Genomic DNA, 16,274 nt, shown 5'->3' on the forward strand with positions numbered 1-16,274 from the left:
TCCTTGTGTGCGTACGTGCGTGTTAGTGTGTATCTCTGTGTGTATGTGTTTTATTCTCTTACTTTCGCATAATTCTCTTATTTCTTGTCAAACTTTTCTTTCCTTCCTTCCTGTTGTATTCAGTTTATCAGCATCAGGTCAACTAATGTAACACTGTGAAGTGGGATTGCTGCTAATTGGCAGTAAGGAAGTGATTTTTTTGGGGGGGTGGGCGGGGAAGGGGGGATCTAAAGTTTACTATTTCATGTGTTGACGAAGCCTCAGGTCCATGGGAACGTGACTGTGTTACAGCAAAGACAAAATGCTGATCTGTGGAAGGAAGAGATTGAGGAGGGAGGAGAGGAAAATTCACCACCTCAGCGATTCTGGGGGCTTCTCCGGCTGACAGAGACACCCAGATTGCGACCAGAGGTTGTCTCAGCGAGGCGAGGCGAGCCAGAGCACCCGTCATGTAACTAGTCAGATTTAGCAATACTGCTGGGTCAGGTCAGGCTCAGATTGAAGATGGAGTCATGGCCGGTACCATGCTGCGTGCCTCTATCATTATTCATCCATCTGAACACAAATTACAGAACCTTCCTCTTTATGATGAGAAATATAGGCTGGTGCTTTGTGCAATGTGCGTGCATGCACTTTATTTGCACACACTTACACAAATCAAAGCACAAGTGTCTACCCTGCTTGAGCTGCTGAAGGATTGATGTTCCCAATATATTATTTTTTTCTCAAGACTTTGTTCGAGCTTGAGGCCCTAAAAGAGGAGGGCAAATCTGAGCCTGTTTATCTGCTCTGTGAAATAAGACAATGACAATGTAGTCGCTTTTATCATGTCTTTAGGTCTTCCTTTTTCTGTGCATCTGTGCTTTGTTATGATGGGCCTAAACCCGAGACTGTTTCTTATGACCGTGTCTTTCAGAAGAACAGAGAAGGGGAACATATAGAATAAGCATTTGTGGTTCCCACCATGAGAATTAGAGCAGGAGGTGTGATGGTGTGTCAGATAACCCTTATGTTCCAGGCAACATAAGGGTTATCTGACAAAGAAGGCGAGTGAAGGATGCCTTGACCTTCACAGTCACCCAGCCTGGATCCAACTGGGATGATTTGGGCTGGGTTGGACCACATACTGAAAGAAACACCTCTGATATAGCCACCATTTTACAACTACTATTTTACTTTCCCTTTTTCTTATTTTCCCAGCTCCCCCATGCATACGCTTCCCTGGATTCCTTTTCTCTTATCAGTGACAGGCTGGAGCGAGATAAGCGAATACCAAAACCAATACGAGGTGTGGCGGTGGAACGCCCAGGCAGATTAGTCATTGCCACGTTAACAATGGCACATCTGCAGCTCAAACTGGCAAATGGAAATAGAAACAATGAAATGAGTGTCTCCTTATAATGTACAGTACCGAGTGACACGTCGCATTAACAGTTAGATCGAGGCGCATTCAATCCATCCTCCGAGCTGTTCCTCCACAGATTAGTCAACTGTCGGCTCGCTACACTACATATATTCATCTGTTCCTGTCACTCAATCATTCAGGGAGACACAGAAGCACACACAGATGCAGAATGAATACAAACTCAGATACACAAGGGTCTCATTTATATCTTCCCTGCTAAACATCTTGGAAAGTAGAAACTATGTAGCAAAGACCTTTTTTGAAGTCACTGATTCACATGATTTGATGGAGGTCCAGAATTTGACAGAATTTGAATTGAACTCAATCTGTTGTCTAGATGTTTTTGCTGCTGGTTTGTTCAGTCATCCCTGAAGCTGATTCGTCTGTGGCCGACAGAGCTGCAGTCTCAGCCTCATCATCAGAGATGATGGTCCAGGAACAGCTTACCGATGATTGCTGCAATTTTGCCATCACAGCGTCTGTCAGCATGTTGCAAATAGCACATTTTATTTTTAACGATAAACAATTTTTTCTGAACCCCCAATACAATTTTTATCATTGGTAAAAACTCTGTAAAATAGCAGTGTTTTGTCCTTTGCCATGTGTGAACCAGGTGATTATTATCAATTATTTTTAGAAGCCAATTTTCTAGTCAACCACCTGTTACTCTAAATGGCACTTCAATCAAGAGAACAGCGATTATTTTTACCTTCATAAATCAACATGTAGGATTATTACTGCTGCAAGAGATTGGAAACTACCATTCAATGTACAGTACTGCTTTCTTCCATTTGAATTATATAAACATACACAATTTCAAAAATACACACCTTAATGTAGGATGAGAAAATAATACTGACTGAATTTAAACCGTATCCCTTCGTTTCGAAGGTTTTTGTCTCCAACAGCTCTGGGCTCAATCAACTATCGATCAGTTTTGTGGAACTGAATGTAAATAATTAACAAATGTGCAGATGGCATCTGCTGCTCTGCAAACAACCTCAATACAGAGGCCTCTGTGTATCTGATCAATAGGGCATGGACAGCATTATCATCAGACATTCTTGCCGTGTCAGCAAAAAGCATCAAGACCACAATAGCAATCGACCACTGGGTTGTTTTTTTATATTCTGGATACATTTAGAGGTAATTCATTCATTTGCTGGTGTTCAATACAATAAGTAAATTTCATTTCATTTTCTAACCGCTTATTCCGTTATCGGGTCGCAGGCCAAGCTGGAGCCAATCCCAGCAGTCAATGGGCGAGAGGCAGGGGACACCCCGGACAAGCCGCCAGTTCATCGCAACAATAAGTAAATGACAACCGATATTGCTGCACTGCAGAACACTTGGACATTTGTTTTTAATGGGGGCTGATACGCACCGATGAAAATCCATCACTCTTTAAGCAGCTCTAAGGGAAGTGATAACCAGCTTGTGTCCAATAATGCTTGTCTAAGTAAAGACGCAACATGCGGCAGAGAGAAAAGCCCCCCAAAAAAACCCATTGGGAAACAAAGCAATGTGTAGCGGTGTTGAGGGGGGCCTCTAGGTAACCCTTTGAATATGAATGTCTCCCATGATCTACATCAAGGGCAGGGGCACCTCTATCCACAACTACAGATGCAGTTGTGCGTCTGCATATCTGTGTGTGTGTGTGTGTGTGTGTGTGTATGTACAACTGATCACTCTGTAGTCATCAGCCACCGCATTTTTTTCAAGGTACTTTGTACAGTGCATTAATCACAGGGACCCTTGAGCACTTCCATGGATCCAAATATTCCAACCTTGAGGTTACAAAAAAGACATTAGTCCTGATTCATTCAAAGTATTGGCGGCAGGGAGGGGGGCAAAGGGAGGGGGCAGAAAAGCTTTCAAGGTAATGAAATTCTGCCATAATTTAAAAGAAAAGACTTGTGGGGACAAGCCTGGGCCAGAGCAAGAAAAAAAGAAGATTAAATTGGTTTCTCCCCCCCCCCCCCTTATTTTAAATAAGGCTTGAGTGCATGAGGGGGGTCGTTTTTCTTTCTTTTCAAATAAAAGCATGATAACAGCATTAATGGTCCGAATGAGTGGAATCATTTCCAAACCAATTAACCTTTGACATAATGGATGAGTGGGTAGGAATGAGAATGTTTCTGGGTGGGTAGATAGTGGAGGGCGGTCAGCACTGCACAGAAAGCGGGGTCGGGCAGTCTGGGATTCGGTACTTCGGGGATGATTGCTATAGATCAAAGAAGCGTATGGGGCTCCCAGAGATGTCCCGCTGAGATCAACACAGACACCAAACTCTGCTGGTGGTTGACCTCAATCAGAAAACGACGAGGAAACATGCAGAATGTCTCTGAAATGAAAGGGTCATCGGTGAAGAAAGTAAATACTGGTGTAGGATGCAGGGAACAGGAGAGGACATTGTCCCAATTAGTCCAACTTTATCGCTCCTTGGGTCCGTCCTGTCCATCCTGACTGACAGTAGAGGTGGTCTGCCATTAATCCTGCTTTACTCGTTATACTAGCTTTCATTTCTTTTCCCCTCTATCTATTTCTATTCCTCCTTGGTTCACACACAGCTGCATTCGGTCCATTAAGTTAATTAAAGGCTCCATCTTGAGCTGGACCCCCCAAATACAACTGCCAATCAATTGAACCCTGGCTTATTTTGTGGGAGGGAGGGGGTGGCTGGAGTAGGTGCTGCCTTCAGGGACATCATTTGTAGCCTTTGGATACGAGCCACGTCCCTCTTTGTCTTGTTCTCTGTCTAATTTAGCAGCCCCTTCCACAAAATCCTGCCTGTGCTTCACTGCGATTTCAAGTCAAGTCAGTTCCTCTGATATCGTGCCAAATCACAACAAACGTTGTCCCAAGGAGAGACGGACTGAGGAACAGCGACAACTTCAACAGCTGTAATAGAAAGATTGCAATTAGTTATACGCAGAGGATTGGAGGTCACGGTATAACGAGGTACAAAATGTGATCATTATCATACCATGAATATTGGATTAATAACTGTGAAAGAAAAATGGCGAACAGAGAGCCTCCACGACTCCTGAATTACTTCTAATTTTTCTCCCTTTGTTTCAGACAGAATGTACTGAATTTATGAGATATTATGCATATGAAAGAAGGCAGTCCGATCATTTTTTTTTAGTCTGGGAATTAAAGGACAAATCCTGATCAAACGTAACTCCCAGATTCCTCATGGTGGAGCTGGAGGCCTATAGGTAATGCTGCAGCATTTATGTCAATAGAGAATGTCTTTCTAAAATGTTAAACTTGGGGCTCACTTTTTCACTCCCAGCTGCCTACAGATTTTTTTTCATCTGCCTACAAGGAATCACACTCCAGTGTTTTCCTATGAGCGAATGTGTCCATTGGTTTTAGTCACCATCTGCACAGGGGAGCCGAGGTTGGAGGTCATCTCAGCTCCACTCGACAGTCGTGGATCTTCAGAGGAATTGCATGAGCTTGGAGATCAGTGCAGGAAGTAACAGTGTGATGGTAGGAAAAGGACCATATATATTGGGGATTAATTTTCAAAAATAAAAGCTTCTCCAGTGATTCTCCGTTTTCTCTTTCAAAAAATCTATTTTTTGCAATTATCTTTTGCATACCATAGCAAGAATGGAAGGCCCACAGGCTGATCCAACCATCATCAGTTTCGTGTGGTGTTCCTCTGCTTTGCATAATGGCTGATGGTGGCAGGTGGTGCAGCGGTTCAAGAACTGCAGTCAAGCTCTCTCTGCTGGATGTCTCCATTACAACAGTAACGGCAGTCTTGCAGTCGCACCAGCGGCATCGCTCATCGGGCTCCTTCCCAGCAGTCGTTTCACAATTCTCTTCCTCCAGGGAGGCAGTCCATACAGGCCTTGGTGGCTAGCCAGTGTTGTTTGTTGGAAGCCTTTTCTTTCCACCTCCTTTCTCCATTCATCCTTCTCTTCTCATCTTTCTTCTTTCAGCAAGAATGCTTGGTGCTTTTTCCACTTCTCTAATCTGACCTCCTTCCTTTTTTCCTCTCTCTCCACTCACAGAAATGCCCGGGGGAACTTGTTCATATTCTCCCCTCTTATTGGGTTTCATCTTTTTCCTTATGACATAAAACTATCCCCCCAGAGCATCCAGCTTTCAGACATGCAGCCATAGAAAGCGCATGGTTAACCCCATTTTATTCTGTCTATTCAAAAGTTCCCCGACAAAGCTCAAGTGCTCACAGCAGAAAAGAGATTCACATAGGCTAGGAAGGAAAGAATGCCTTGCATTCAGCAGAAGAAGAATGGGCTATTTTCTGCAATAGTGTGGCATCTGAAAGGAGCGGTGCATTTCTACGCAATATGATGCACAATATTGTACAACTTAACAAAACAATGGAGAAACTCACTTGGTGAGGCATAGCCGTCAAGCAGATGTTGTGAAGGTGCTATGGTAATGGTAATGTGCCTTTGGCTATACCTTCATAAATAATGACATTTCTAAGACATGAATAAAATGTGACCATTTCTCTGTTGTTGGCTGGTGCAACCACTCCATTGGGGAGGGGGGGGTCATTATAGATAACCTCCAAAGAAAAGATGACAGAAACACCTCAGGTGGCTCCTGGTTCTCATTTACTATGACTAATCTTACTATGACTAGGATTGTGCAGAAAAGATATCAAGGTAGGTAGAATGACATTATAACATATTCAGTTTAGACTGTGACATTATTCTACTACAGGCCATTGCCATAGAATCCCTCATACTACTGGACCATTCTAATACTGTAAGAATAAAATAAATGAGGCTTTTGTTAAGAGCAGCTGTGAATTAACTCTAAAGCAAAGGGATGGACCCATGCTGTGTAATATAGCTGTCAAAAGAAGGGGTTGTCATCCATAAGGTGTGGAAAAATAGGGCTCCTCTTCATTGATGTTCCTGCAATGACCTCATCTCTCTTTCACCACTCTTTTGCGTTTGCTCTTTTTCCTTCCCCATCTCTTAATCTTTCATCCTCTCATACCAGCAGCGCTTACTCCCGTCGCGTCTCTCAAGCACACGCTTTCTCATCCTCGGTCACCCTAACCTCCTCATCTCTCCAGCCCCTCCCTCTTCTCCAACTCTCACTCTGTGCGTAATTCAATCATCCCAAGGAGATGGATATCCATCCCCTCGGAGCGCTTACGCTCTCCATTTCCTAAAGCGCTTGATCAGATTAATTGATTGCACCCCCCCACTCTACCCCAACCCATCGATGTGCCCCCTCTGATGGCCGGGTCGGTGTAGTGACAGTGGACGAGTAGAAATCAGGTTTGCATTGACATTTTTATTAAATGGCTTTTCCTTCTGCACCAAGACATAACCGGTATAAGGACAAGGGGGGGGGGGGGAATTAAATACATGAGCCGTTGGGGGGTGGAAGAATGGAAGCTGACAGAAGCAGACAGGCAGGATTTATAAAGGAGGACAAAACAACAACCTGAGGCGTACAGGAGACACAGAGATGAACAGAGGATCAAGGGACAAGATGAAGCGGATGGCTGATCAATTAAATGAAATAAATACAGCTGTTTAGGCGGTGTGTGTGTGTGTGTGTAGTACATGTGAGCAGGATGTGCGTCGTGATGTGTGGCTGTAGTCCTGCATAACACGGCAGAGGGTAGAGATTGTAGAGCCAAACCAAGGCCCACAGGGAACGCAAAAAGACCTCGACTCATCTATTATAACTGAGAGCCAAGCGGCTGCCATGTCTCCTGATTGCCGAGTCCCTGTGGAGCTGCCTCTCTCTTTCGCTCCCTCCTCTCTGTCTGACTCTGTCTCTCTCCTCCCCTCGTTTTGTCTCCCCCTCTCTTGCTATCTCTCCTTTTTTTTGGTACTGAGGACCACAGTAGATTACGGAGCTGTTCCAGGCCTTTGGCTTCTACTTTATTGCAGGGCCCAAATACACACACAGAAATGCACACACACACACACACACACACACAAGCACACAAACACGCAGGATTACAAATAGACATAGACAGGGATGGGAACTTGCTCTCCTCTTATCTATCCGCAGCACATGTTCCCCATACGTGTAAAGCTTTTACCTGAGCGCCATTACAGCTGAGGCTTTTACCTCTGGAGAGCCAAATTACCTTTCAGATACAACCTTTCCTTTTTCAACTTGCCCTTGACATTTAGCACACTTGCATTTTCTCTGTGCGCATAGGCTCAAACACACACTATAAAGCAACACATACACCAGCACACAAGTACAGACACTCAGATGTCCTTAGACTGATAATTTGTTGTTATTTAGACCACACTTGCGTACTACACATTCTTCCTCTTAATCCAGAGCACGGGGCACCAATTAGTGCTCCACGGGCCACATCCAGACCACAAGAGGTTTCTAGCTGGACCACCAAGCCTTTTCACAGAATGGAGAAAAGCTAGATAACCTATTTTTGACTTTTTTTGACTTATCTTTTTTTGAAGAGACACAATGCAGCCAGCTCAGTAGCGCTTCCAGGTCCTACCGGAGTCACGCCGCTGCTGAAGAGATTGTCCACTATGGAACAGCGGCACGTAAAACAAAAGCAATAGAAAACATATACAATTATTCATTCCTGTGTGTGTTGTTGGTAGTTATTTTGTATTATAATAAATGCCAAAATTACATGAAAATAATATAATTATTTGTAATTGTAATTCTGTGGATGTAAAGCTAATTAATGGAAATGAAAAATAAAGAAACAGACAGCAAAGCCTACAGAAGTGTAAATGTCTGATTTATCCATGATATATGCTCGATAGTAGTGCAATCTCTTGAATAAGAAATATATAATTTTGTTTTAATCAAATATTTTCTCATGCGAAACAAATCTAATCTATAAGATAATAGTGGAACATATTCCAAAACAAAAGAAAAATTCCATCTAAAGTTTTTATGGTCATTATGACCAGTATGATGGGTGCAAACTGTTAAATTAGGAGACGGAGCAAATCAAATTGAATGAAAAGGCACACCTAAACCGAGGCACGGGTGGATGTTGGTTTTAAATTTCACTAATGAAGGTTTCGCTTTGCTTCTGCTAACAAATTGCATTTGCTAACGATGTATGATACGTTGACAAAACACGTCAAAGGCTATTTAAAGCTGCATGCTAGCATCTCCTCAATTACTCAGCAGCACAGTCAATTCAACACAGTCCCAGGAAATCCTCCAGCGTTTTACATTCACTCTGGATGTGCTCAGTGTTCTCCCACGATGGGTGCATCAGGACCAGAACGTGGTCGTAATGATCGATCGATCAATCAATCAGGCCTGTAATTCTGTTCAGGCTTCTATCAGCTGCATGCTGCTGCACAAACATGCATGGGCACTGCCATCATCGGGAGAACTCCTGATTTGAATACAAATTCTCATTAAAGCAGGCAGTCAAACTAACACACTAATACAGTGCGCACACACACACACACACACACACTCACTGTATGCTTAAGTACTCCAGATCAACACACCCTTTATTTTTCTTTCCAACTTTCTATTTGCTAGGGGACTGAGCTCTCAGACCGGGGCTGATCCTGAGCCACAGTCTAGAACCTGTGCCCTGAGGGCTTCTTAGTGTCAACATATGGCAGCCCCCTCTACCCCCCTCATGTTTGCACTCCCTGCTGCACTGCAGGCCCATATAAACCCATACAACCGAAGCACATGGCAAGTACCTAACATCTCTGCATGGACCGCTTTGAACAAAAATAAATACCGGTACATAGTCTGATGAAAAAAAGCTCATCTCCACATGGGCTGTAGGGCGATCCCATAGAACCACAAAGGGCTTGAACCATACGCTCCTCTTTTGTTGAAGATGTTTTTTAAAGATCATCACGTGTACAAATAAAAAAGGGAAATTAATAAGTACCATCCTTTAATAGACCTCATCCCATTTGTGAACTGATTTTGAATAGCCTGTAAGAAACACATGATAATTTTCAAAGACAAATATTTAGCATAAATATTTCACGGTAAGAAAGAGGGAGCTTTTAGAATGTTTCCACCTGAAGACAGACGCAAGCTTGAACACACACACACACACACACACACACACACACACACACACACACACACACACACTTCTCTTTGAAATAGGAAAAAGAGAGGAAATTGGAAATTTGTTTGATTCATTTGTCGTTTGTTTACTGTGATTAAATGTCATTAGCAGGGGTTGCTGTAAAGTTATAGAATAGCCAGCAGCATAATGGAAACTGGAAAAAAATAAAAAAAGCAATGTGGTGATTATGGATCCATCCCACACACTGAGGCAGTCGGGAGCCTAATGGTTCTGTGGAGGCCTGTGTGTTGAAATACACACACATAGAGGACAAGCACAAATGCATATACAAATACTCGCCGCGTTTTACTGCGACTATGTGGAGCTTTTGATTGATAGAGGCTGCGACTGGCGCTATGAGGCAGGTGGGGCCTTCAGGCGAGCTAATCTGCACTGCCTCCTACAGGATAACAGCCCTCACTGGACCTGTGGAGACGTGAGGAACTGAGGAACTGTCATTATCGGCATCAAGCAACTTGATAATGACGATGATGAATTGTGTTTGTCTACCACCAAGTCTTCAAATTCAACCACCACAGCTACTTGACAGTAAGGATGAATTCAGACATTCGGTTGCGTATAAGGATCATCCCAGAGTTCCGTCTGACTGTGAGTGACTTATATTTGTTTGTTTGGGGGTTTTTTTTGTTGCTCTGGAAGCTTTTAATTAGGTCCCAATAGTTTTTGCTGCAGCTGAAGCTTTGTTCCTAAAGGTTATTTCAGGGTATTGAGACTTGAGAGCACCGACAACTACAACCCCTGATGGCAAATCTAGAAGCGAAGGCCATTTATTAATAGCGTGTGAAAGAAAAGGCAGTGGTTATCAAAGGGCAGCACTCTTACCTTCCAGGCAATGCGGTTTCCTCTGCTGTCATGCATCAATGCCATTGGAAAGTCTCCACGTTCGTAAAACTTGCGGAAGTTGGTTGCTTTGGTAGGTCGCTCCCGAAAGGCACCTGCAGCCGGGGGACCCACCACCTGGTTGGACACGGGGGAGGGGGGGGGTTATAATTATAAATCAGAAATGACTGTTTTCTTCCAGAAGAATTTAATTTCCCAAACTGCCTTTCCCTTGAAATAATTCCTGGTGACTCGTGCCTTCTGAAGAAGAAACAACACAGATAGTGTGTGCGTGTGTGTGTGTGTGTGTGTGTGTAGCCAGAGGCAGTGCAAAGGCTATGGTTAGGATCATCTTTTCTTTACCTCCAAACTGAATATAAGTGCATTTGTGTGGCCACTGAAAATCAATAGGATGCCGATCGCATCGGTGACAGCAGAATGTTGCTTTGGAGGCAGTCAATAAACGAATAATGGTTTGACAGATGGATGGCACAAACAGAAGATGATCAATTTCTTTAGCATATTTAGATATTTTTTCACAATGACTTTGACTGTATTAAGATGATCAATTTCTTTAGCATATTTAGATATTTTTTCACAATGACTTTGACTGTATTACTTGTGTAATTGACTGAAAACATTAGATCCCTGCAACAGCATTTTGTAGTGGGCGAATGACAGAACGTTGGAGCAAATCTTTTCCCTGTCCGTGTCCCTTGAGTGCATTCTCTGCCATCTGTGTCGGGCGACCGCATGACTGGCAGATGAGTTGCTGTCATTAATCCTCAGATTACCACCAGCTGAGTAACAGCATTTCGCCGCAGCAGCCCACAGGCTGAGCAACGTTAAGGCTGGGATGTGTTATCTTTGGCAGGCCCACACACGATCGGTGTGCTACAAGATTTCAAAGGGTTTAAGTGTATTATTATGATGCTACTAAACAGCATGTGCATTTTCTTCTTATCTGGAGTCATGAATAAACAAAAAAAGCTCAGAGTTATAAATGTAACTAAAACTCCCACCAAGGAATAAAGACACATGTTTTTATTTTTATGTGTAACAGGGTGTAACTGGTGCCGCTACAGTCAGGCCCAAGAGGAAGAAGAACAGAGGAGAAACTATTATGAGGGACTCTTGAGTGTCTGCAAACACGCTCTGCATTCAAACAGCCCTAATGCACCACGAGATTGCAGCGCAGTCATTTCAAGTGAATCTGTTTGGCGCATTTGTCTGTCACATAGGGAATACTGAATAATATTATTCTTAATTAACCGGCACAGGTTTGCATACCTGGAGGAAAAGGATTGCTGAGCAAAATGTCTGAGTAACATTGCATGCAAAACACAACAAAAGGAGCTTGTATTATCCACATTTATCACAACAAATTTGAATTTATACAACTGCTGCTATCTTTTATTTTGGCTCTATTATTTTTCTGTATAATTTAAGTGACTGTGGTGTGTTGAATGATATGCAGGAAAATACATTGTTCATTCACTGTCATGTAAAGTTATGTCCACTTCTAAAGAAGAGATTGCTCTTGATTTTTAATTTCCCACATTAGAATTTAATTAATTGATTATTTGTTTGACTTACAAATGCTATAAATAGTATAAAAGTGTTAGTTTCCCGCTGTAGATCATTGCTTCTGTCTTATCTCATCGGTCACAAAGTATAAATTGGTACAAGGATTAAATCCCTTATATTATTTAATTAAGATCAGATGCAATAGTCCTGCCTACACATTTCTTTTTTCCATGCCAAAAGACCTTTTGCAGCCGTAGCTAGAGGAAGCTGTAAAGCTTGGGAGATCAGCATTGCTCCAGCCCGCAGAAGCGATAAAGCCCTCATAACCAGGTAGCTACGATAGCAGTTGAGCCACACTGCACAGGAAGGCTAAAAATAGCTCCGACTGGGCAGCAATGGAGAAAATGAACCCAGACTGCTTTGACTGGCTGAGCAGCTTTTATGGCCGGGAATGATGACATGACAGTCACTTCAACAGACAGCGTTCATGGATGCGGCAAGCATCCACCTCCCTGCATTCAGGCACAATGGTATATTTTCTTGAGGGTTTGCATGAACTGCAGTCAGAACACAGAAGCCCGTTCCTCCACTATGCAGTTTTCCGCGCAGCTTAAGGATGACAAGTCGTGATAAAAAGGTCTATGTTGAATCCCAAAGTAAAAGTCACTGACATGTTTCATTTTAGAGCAGCAGAACACAAACCATGTCTTTCTTCTGTTTTGTAGCCTTCTGAGAAACTGCATTGATTCATGGGCAGGGAACAGAATTCCAATAAGGACACAGTATCCATGTTGTGGACAATAATGTCCCTAATTTCAATTTTGCATGGGTGAGCACGCAATTGTGTTAACACCGTTTCCACGACTGCTGATTCCGTCGCGTATCAAATCATTTTTAGGCTCTGCTCATGCACCAGACACATCCAGTAATCCGCTAATCTACCAGCGTTTGTTGGTGAGCGTATACGCAGAGGTACCGGGTGTTTTTTTTCTTGCATGTGGCAGAAGCGGAAGCAAGCTGTGCAGCACACCGACTGTGCGATCAAAAATTCATCCCTGTTCTAAAATCCCAGCGTAAACACAAACACTGACAGTGAAAAAGAGACTATAACATAGACCTATATACAAGCAGATAACATCACACACCTCAGTGGAGGCCATAAAGCAAGCCTGAGAGGCGACAGACTACAGAGCAGAGATGGAGGTGGTGTAAGGCAATAAAGGGAGGAAGTGTCTGTTTCGTGTGCCCCTGGTGCACACATCAGGGAGTCATAACAAGGCAGTACTGTAACACGGGGCTCTGGGCTGTCGTTTCTCTCCTTCGCCTTTACTCTGCCTCCAGATCTGTTTCCTCCCTAATACTGTTGTCCAGTCCAACTAGCTCCACGGTAAACCCGACTGCTGCCAGACCCAGAGAGGCAATAGCACACCAACATGAGCCATGCATGCACTCGCGCTCTTGCTGAACCCCCCTCCCATCGGCAAACCCCCGCAGAGGTGATTGAGCACCAGCAGCGCAGCTGTCATTTATAAAAAGGTGTCACTACGGAAAAGAGATGCTCCCTCCACCCTTAGAGATATGGCTCCCCCACCTGATTCTTTAGAGCAGGAAGTCAAAAGGTGCGACGAAAGAAAATGGAAAAACAGAAATTAAAAGAGATGGAGTGAAGAGTTGGGGTAAAAGTGGAGGGGGGGGAGTTAGACCAGAGAAAGACAGCTAGAACAGACTGGACAAAATGAAATGAGAAAGAAGACGGCGATGAAATCAAGAGGATGGAGAACGGAGGAGGGTGATGGAGGAGTAATAGATATGACAGCAACAGAGAGATGGGGGAAACAAGAGGTGTGGCTCATCAATTCTGAGGGTGAGTTCAGCGTGCCGGGGCCACTGCAGCATGTAGGTGATCCATCACCGGGCCTGGGCCTCCAGCTCCAGTGCGCTCTCTCTCTCTCTCTCGCTCTCTCTCTCGCATCGCCCCACCTCTCTGCCTCCATGCCGCCACCCCAAAACAATCGGTGACAGATGTCTGGTGAGAAGCCATCACGGCTGCATTTCCTCAAATAAGGTCCGTGATAATCTTGCTCGTCATTTTTATCCATCTCCTTCTGCCTCCTATTTGTCAAGGTGGAATTGCGTTTTGTTACACTGCATTTTTAGTGCAACATTTGTGTTCCATCACCTGCTGCTTACTGTAACAGTGAAAAGGAAAGTCATCCGATTGCTTCCTCGCTCTCTGCATTTGCTCGCTTTTCTCAGTTGGAGAGTGGGGTGGGTGAGTCTCAGTTGATGGAATCGACAGGCCGAGGCTTTCTTGATAAGGTCAGCTTGCACATCAGGCCACAGGCGTAGGCCCGCATGGCTGGAGAAGCATGCTTTATCACAAAATGCATCTCAATGAACACGAGACGAAGAACATAATGGAGGTATTTAGGGCTGAAAGGCTGCATATATTTGCTTACTCATTCCTTAAATTGTTTTATATTTGTGTAGCACTCCATTACTGTTTGGTGACCTAACAAACAAGAGAGCAATCAGTCTGGGAGCAAATTTCATTATGAGCAGAAATTGTCCTTGATCTGAGCGGAGAAGTCGGATGAGAACAAATGAATAAAGAGCTCTCACTGGAGAGGGAAACCACAGACTGATGAAAGGTAACAAAGTCTTTTGTTCAGAGCTCACAGGACCGTAGATGTGCGCTTTGCAGTTGTCACTGTGTCAGAGGCTTTCGCTTCAACCAAGCCCAAGGACAGAGATGTTTATCATGGAAAATGACGATGCCACGAGGCAAAGGCGACACTGCACACCTCGTGTGACTACAAAAGCCACAAGGATGAAACAGCTGACAGCAATCTGCTGTTGAACGGTGTGCAAGAGGTTTAACGTGAAAGAGCATCAAAAAGAAACTTGGAGCATTGCGTCCCATTGTTTTCCATCTCCTCTAGTTTAACCCCATCACTTAAAGGAACCGCAGAGGCATGGGAAGATGTTAATGGGATGTGAAAGAAAGCGTTTGCTGCGTGACGATAGCAGCAAAACCGAGCAAGGAAGAAAGAGGACGGTAAAAGGAGGTTAAGAGAAGGAGTGAGCGTGCCTTCAGTATTTTTCATCTTCTCGGTGAGGTCCACTTATACCCATGTGGCGAGAGTGATCAGCCGGTGAACGTATTTACAATTCACTTTACAACAGTGTCACTTTGAGATGGTTTGATTTGGCAGCCACCAGCTCACAGGGTAAAGAATAGCAGGAGGACACACAGGGAGCGGTATAGGCCATTGATTTCTCCACAGACAGGAACAATGATGGAAAAGGAGGGAGAAGGACTGTCTTCATCATCGCCCTCTACCACCCAAAAATGCATCTGAGTCTCACACACAATCTGATCAGCAGATAAGCAGTCTGAACATGGCAAGAGGTATAGGCGGGGGGGTATTACCATTATCAAGGTGATTAGTATGCATTAGGAAACGAACCCCTGGTCGTTGCTCTTATCGTGCTCAGTCTGACTTCTATTCCTGGAAATCAGTCTGGATACCTGTGGGACCATCTGTTAAAAATGATGCTCACACAGAAACGGTGCAAAGAACAACTCCTGGCCCGATCTTTAATTTGACCTTTACATAAATTAAAATGAGGGGAAGCACACTGAGGGCTATATCCCTGCACTGAGCGTCCCGTTGCACAGTCTACATGACTCAGCATGTGCCACAAGTGACAGAAGACAAACACATATGTTTTATTTTACCTATTCTCCTAATCCAAAATGTGTTGACTGCACTAAGGGAAGCTCCCAGCAGAGATTTTAGACAGGAGATTTACACACATGAACCCGTAACTGAGAACTCCTTTGAGGATAACGTTCTGACTGATAGATTAGCTTGAGAGGAAAAACGATTTTTTCTTTTGTCCCAAGCTAAAAAGCAACTTCTGCAATGCCTCAAATCTCACGTTGTACATGCTACAGCAGATCTGTCAGACAGAGAGGAGACAATTTTAGTTTAGCCACAGGGAGGCACACACATTCCCACAGCCACAAAGCAAGCAAACAAGTACGAGTTAAAGCAAAGACATGCTCAAATCACTTTGTGTCCGCCACCCCGAGCTTTTGTTCAGTGAGCAGGATCTGTATGAAAATCACTCTTGCCTTCACCACGCACCTACAATCTAATCCTCTATGCATCATAGAGATTGGACTGAAACGCCAGTTCCAAAACAGCAACGACAAGCCTAGGAGCTGCGTAAATGAAATGAGCAATTGTGAAGTGAGGGAATGCTACAATAGTAGTCAGTCAGTCTTTATTCTCATTGTTAATAGCTTACGGTTGATGTTAATATCTCAGAAAAACAGGCCACATCCAATCAATGATTAAAAGGATTCCATTAGTTATTGTTAAGACTTAAGCAGTTAAGAAGAAGATGAAGTTAAATATGGCCTACGAA

General features: G+C 43.7%; 1 protein-coding gene across 1 annotated transcript in view; it reads right to left on the bottom strand.

Annotated features, from left to right (window-relative positions):
* The window catches only part of pacrg (PARK2 co-regulated), an 84,745-nt gene that overhangs the window by 61,992 nt on the left and 6,479 nt on the right, over positions 1-16,274 (bottom strand). The window contains exon 2 of the mRNA XM_068752268.1: positions 10,314-10,448. Within this exon, the coding sequence (XP_068608369.1) occupies positions 10,314-10,448 (135 nt within the window). The remainder of the gene's footprint in view (positions 1-10,313; positions 10,449-16,274) is intronic.

This window comes from Brachionichthys hirsutus, chromosome 18 (genome assembly GCF_040956055.1).
Source record: "Brachionichthys hirsutus isolate HB-005 chromosome 18, CSIRO-AGI_Bhir_v1, whole genome shotgun sequence".
NCBI lineage: Eukaryota > Metazoa > Chordata > Actinopteri > Lophiiformes > Brachionichthyidae > Brachionichthys > Brachionichthys hirsutus.